Genomic DNA, 5,924 nt, shown 5'->3' with positions numbered 1-5,924 from the left:
GGTTCTTTTTTTGTTGTTGATTTTTTTTTGTTTCGTTTTGCTTTTTTCTTTAATATAAAAATTAAATATGTACCGTGTATATGTACATATGTATGTTTATTTGTAGTCAAGTAAGTCAGTCACTGTCGCAGGCAAAGCCATTGCCTTTTTTCTCAGAATTATGTACATATACAAACATACGCAAGGTATTATTATAATATTGTAAGTATGTATAAATTTTAGAAAAAAAAGGAGCATGTAAACGAGCTCCATTATTATTGTTACCATATGTACATACAAATGTGTGTATACAATTTGTGTATGCCCACATGTGTATGTACATATAAGCGTGTATTCAACAATAAATTTATAAAGTTAATTTTTTTTTAAATAAAATTATTCCATATGGTGTATTTAATGGTTATACTTATGGTGAGATCGAAAAGCAAAAGAAGTGAATTTCATATACATATGTACATCCTGACATACATACTTGTGTATAAACAGACACACATTTTTACCTGGTTGTTAAATGTTAATATATAGAATTTACACGTTTGTGTACTAAATCTTAAATTTTACCGTTAAATATTTGTGATTTTTGTTTTTTCTTTTGTTTTCTTATTCGATTTTTGTTTTTAATATTTTATGGGTTTTTTTTTTGTATTATTTTTTTTTGTTTTGTTTATTTATTTTGTTTTCTTTCGCTTTTATTTAACATTGAAAGTGTTAGGTTGCATAATTTTTTCGTGGAAATAAAAGAGGTAAACGGAGATAAAAAAAATTTCTTCAATTTTTTTTCTTCAATTTTGCTTTATAAAAATTTTATTTTGTCTTTTATTTTTTCCATGTTTTATGCTTTAAATATTGTAAGTTGGTGTGTTTGTAAAACGACATAGGAACATAAACATATCGTAAGTTTATTTATATATATATATATGTATGTACATATGTATACAAATTTAAAATAGGTATGCATGTGTACAGGTATATATAAAAATTTTCTGGAATTTTAGATTTTAAAATTTAAAAAAAAAAATTAAATAGGAAAAAAGGGAACCCTATAATTTAAGAAAATTTTAAATGGGGTTAAAAGCATAAATTTTGCCAAAGAATTTTTTATTTTAGGTATAACATGTAGGTATACATACATACATTCATATAAAAGTATGTTATGAACATTAATATTATGGAAAGGAAGGGATCACCATCACAATATTGTTGGACCGGATAACTGAATTCAAAACAAAAAGTGATAAAAAAAAGGAGAAGCAAAACTGTTCACAAATCACAATATGGTTTACCGAAAGTTCCTTTTTTCGATAGGTAAATGAAAAAGCAAATAAAAACAAACTTGTAGTGATTGGTTATTATTGTTTTGCTGGACTCTATTTTTAGGTAACCAACAGATTTTTGGCAAAGAAAACCATAACAACTTACTTATTTTAAAATGTGATCAATTCAACAATGGGGACACATGTACATATATATTTGGAAACATTAATTACAAAATAAAAATTGCAATCAATACAATAAAGCACCAGCTGCTAAGGCTACTCGGTTCAAAACGTTTCTAAACACAAAAGCTTATATCATAAATCAAAAATAACGCTACATTTTGAACGTTGCCATAATATGTAGATATGTATGAACGGACTCTGGTTTGGAATATTAGATAACACATAAAAAGCAGTATGTCTGTTAGTAAATTTAATGTTCCATCTGTTGGTAAAACCATAAAACTATGTATTTGTATATACAAGCATGTAAAAGAAAATTTTTTAAACACACGGTCATGAATTTAGTTTAGCCTTTTTGGAACATTAACAGCCGAAATGATGAAATTTGCAATTAATTGTGATTTGTCGAAAATAAAAACATTAAGAAAAACAAAATTATAAAAGATATTTAAATGAGACAGAGTTTTTTAAGATGACAACAAGCACAATTGTAAAATAGTTGAAATTGAGAATTTCATACAAAAGAAGAAATTTCATGTTTAATAAATTAAAAAATGCATTCCTGGTTAAGGTGCCTGGTAAATTGCAGTTCAAATAACAAAAAAGAAATTATTTTTTTCTTATAATTTTTTTTCAAAAATTGTAATTATCAGGGCCTTCATTTAATTAGGTCTTCAATTTTGTTTTAATTCAGAATAATGGAGAATTTCAATATCTTACTTAAACTAGAGCAATCTGTCGCTCTTACAATTACAATTCTTTAAATTAATTCTAAAAAGCTACTCTTACATTTATTTTTAAAAATTTGCTATATGGAGTTATGCGTATAGGAATCTAGAATAATTTGCATCTAGATAATTGCTTTTTACATTTAGAGTCACTATACATGATATTTTGTACATTTTTTGTATTCTTAATATTTTTTGAGAACTTATCAATGTTATAGTTCATAAATTTTATTAAATATTAATTTAATTATATTATTTTTGGTTATATTGTTTAATTCGATTTAATTTTTATTTCAATTAAATTTTTTTTTCAATTATAAACTAATTTTCACAATTATTATTTATTGCCCATTCTTATATTTTTTAAAATCATATTTTTAAATTTTCGTTAATTTCAGCTTAACATATTCACCATTTAGTTTGAACTCCATTTTGTTTCTGCATGTAAACTGCCCAAATGTGCGTTTAATAACACACTTGACAAATTCGCAGACAACAACAACAATCTTTCTTAATTTTTAGAATATTTTATTTAATATTAAAATTTATTTAAATATGTTTTAAAATATATGTGTAGATTTATTCCAACAAATCCAATAAAATATTAAAAAAATTATTAAAAAAATAATTGACTTACCATCTAGTTCTTCCATATGTTTTTCAAAATCATCCAATGGACTATCCGAAGATAATGAATCAGCTGAACTCATTGATCTAATTAAACTGTTATCATTACAATTTTGATTAATTGTTGAAATTGATGAAGATGAAGGATCATTTCGTAATAATTTTGAACTACTTGATGTTTCAATAATTGATGACATATCAACATTCGTGGATTTTGTTACCATTGTAGGTTGCTGTTGTTGTTGATTTTGTAATGTAGGTGAAATAATATTTGTTTCAATTATATTTTGTTGCTGATGTTGTTGCTCTTGTTGTTGTTGTTGAATAATATTATGAATAGTTATTGTAGAGGAACTAATTGGAATTGTTGAATTATTTTGATTACTTAAATCAGTTATATTTGTAAAACTATCACATAAACTCAAATTACTATTATTATTACTATTATTATTTGAATTAGCACAATTTTTATCAACAGTTATTTGTTGATTAACATTATGTTGTTGTTGATTATTACTATTTGCATTATTGTTATTATTACTGTTATTATTATTATTATTATTATTACTATTATTAATACTAGTAGCACTCATAATATCACTATTACATAATAAATCATTACTATTTGGTTTGTTAGTATTGTTGTTACTATTATTATTACTATTATTATTACTGTTATTATTATTTAAATTTGAATTAATTCCAGTAATATCTGTATCATCGGTGTTACAAGCAGTGGTAATTCTTATAATATTATTTGACTCATTTAATGATTGCATTGTTGTAAATTGATGTTGTTGTTGTTGCTGATTTTGATGATTATCTTGTTGTTGTAATTGAAAATGCTCTATTGTAGCTCGACGTATCAATATTGATGAAAGAGTATCATTATCTAATTCTAATATTTTTATATTATTATTTGAATTGCATGTTGTTGAATTTCTTGATGTCGATTGCGTAGAATGTGTTGGTGATGACATTAAATTATTTTCCAATACTGATGTTGATGAATCTACAAGTGCATTACCATTATCATTTAATAAATTTTGAGAATGATTTGATTGAATTTGTTGCAATTGTTGTTGTTGGTGAATATTTCTATCATCATTTTTTTGTTGAAATATTATTGTTGTATTATTATTTAATGTTGAAGTTGCTATTGAACGACGATTATTTTGATCATCATGTTGATGGACAATTAAAGGAACTATTTCACAACTATTATTGTCATTAGTTGTTAATGTTATTATTCTTCCATTACTATTATTGATACTTGTTGTTGTTCTATGATTTGAATGATTTTGGAAATATCCTGTATTCGGTGATGTATTTGGTGTAGTGTTAACAGCACTTAATATTAAAGTATTGGCATTATTATTTGGTTGTATAGTTGATACCGATGGTAATGGAGTATTTATTGGTATAATATTAATTGATGGTTCTAGACCCAATGTTGATGTTGAAGTTGATGTTGTTGTTGATACAGTTTCATGATGTTGTTGTTGTAAATGTGAAGAATGATGAAGATTATGTAGTGATGGTGATGATGTTATTGAATTTGTTAGATTTACAAGTTGATTATTTTGATTAAGTATTGAAGTACTTGGTGTTGTTGATGATGTTGCTGCCATTGATGATAAATAATTGGTTTGCATTTTATTTGTTATTTTTTTTTCTTAATTATTATTTTAAAATGGAATAATTGTTCAATCAATTTATGATAAAATATTTTTTCTTCAATTTAAAATATGATTTCGTTATTTTTAACGAATTCTCTTTTTATGTTAAAAGTAAAGGTTGCCTACGGTAAAGCACTCGTAGATGGACTTGTAAGTTTTCTTTAGTTAAGAAACATTTTTTTGTTTAAAAAGGCGTAGTAGCTAAATACATTTTCAAAAAATATGCTTTGATTTTCAATATAAGTTCAAAGATCTGAAAATAAAGGAAAAAATAAATATTTATTACAAATTGATGTTAATAGATCATTGGATTATATTTTAAAATTTTTAGTTTCAAATGAAAATTTTAAATTTTCTAATAATAAATTAATAGAATTTTGTTTATGCATGACAATTAAGTAAAATAAGAATTTTTGAATGTTAATTTTAATTTTATTTTTACTCTTATAAAAGATTACAAAAAAAATTATTTGACATCTGTCAGTTTTCGTGTATTCTTTCGGATTTATTTTATTCCTTAAAAAATATGCGTATGATTGAATATAAATACGTATACATACATATGTACACATTCATTTATAAATACTATAAAAAAAGCATCATTAAATTGCACATTAAAATTTACGAATTTAAATGACGCTTCTAATACGTTGACACATGTTCGGTTACGTTAGCGACACGAACGTTAAAAACACTAAGTTATTTCAGATTATTAGAAAAAAATATTTACCTTAACAAAACAAACACATGTTTATTCACTTATAAAAATGAAAAACAAAAAAAAAATAAAGTAGCACTTATCCAAGTTTTACTGTTATCAATTTAACCTATAAACATAGAAAAAGTATTGCGCTTGAAATAAATATCTAATTTCGCATTTACCCCACATACACATATTTTTTTCTAATGAAAAGAACAAAAAATAATCTGCATTTTCGCTTTCATTCGCGCCCATTTCTCTTTCTATTTTTTTACATATTGTATTTCATTTTCTTTCTCCTATTTTTTTTTTTTAATAATTTATTCGTTCTATCGCGTGCAATTTAAATTTCTATATCATTTTTTTTTCATTCTTCTCTTTATTTTTCTTTTTTCTACATACCCACTTCAATTAATAATTTACTTACACAATAAAAAAAATTCTAAGTTCTAATTTCTAAATAGTATAAATTTTAAAATTATAAAAATGATAAACTTGTCTATTTTTCATGATAGCAAAAAAAGAACAAGTAAAAAGTATTAAGAATTCGATCACAACATAACCTATAAAATTTGAAATGTGTATGAGAGTTGGATTGGAACAAAAAGATCATTCAAGACAAAATACATTCACATTATATGAATGTGTGTGACATGTTCGTGTATAAAAAAAACATGTATTATTAAGAGATAGAAATTTAAGTTGGAGATAGAATGAAATAGAACAATGTGTCATATAGACATATGTATAT

At 23.9% G+C, this 5,924-nt stretch overlaps 1 protein-coding gene across 1 annotated transcript; it reads right to left on the bottom strand.

Moving 5' to 3' along the window:
• Window positions 1-3,134: 3,134 nt before the first annotated feature.
• On the bottom strand, window positions 3,135-4,449 carry LOC129614749 (GATA zinc finger domain-containing protein 14-like). Its single transcript, XM_055529597.1, has 4 exons — window positions 3,960-4,449; window positions 3,557-3,806; window positions 3,225-3,334; window positions 3,135-3,148 (listed from the first exon to the last, which is right to left on the bottom strand). The coding sequence occupies exons 1-4, from the start codon at window positions 4,447-4,449 to the stop codon at window positions 3,135-3,137; spliced, it is 864 nt and encodes a 287-aa protein (XP_055385572.1).
• Window positions 4,450-5,924: the final 1,475 nt, after the last annotated feature.

The sequence above is a fragment of the Condylostylus longicornis genome, unplaced genomic scaffold (genome assembly GCF_029603195.1).
Source record: "Condylostylus longicornis isolate FDR11 unplaced genomic scaffold, ASM2960319v2 ptg000119l, whole genome shotgun sequence".
Lineage (NCBI taxonomy): Eukaryota > Metazoa > Arthropoda > Insecta > Diptera > Dolichopodidae > Condylostylus > Condylostylus longicornis.
This window is presented reverse-complemented; position numbering and strand designations above follow the sequence as displayed.

What these genes read in the sequence shown, in the direction of transcription:
- LOC129614749 (XM_055529597.1), bottom strand. Translation starts at nt 4,449, where the DNA reads ATGCAAACCAATTATTTATCATCAATGGCAGCAACATCATCAACAACA. An exon ending in TGATGATCAAAATAATCGTC is followed by an intron (nt 3,807 to 3,959) that starts GTTCAATAGCAA and finishes ATGCACTTGTAG; the next exon opens with ATTCATCAACATCAGTATTG. An exon ending in ACAATGCAATCATTAAATGA is followed by an intron (nt 3,335 to 3,556) that starts GTCAAATAATAT and finishes TAATAATAACAG; the next exon opens with TAATAATAACAATAATGCAA.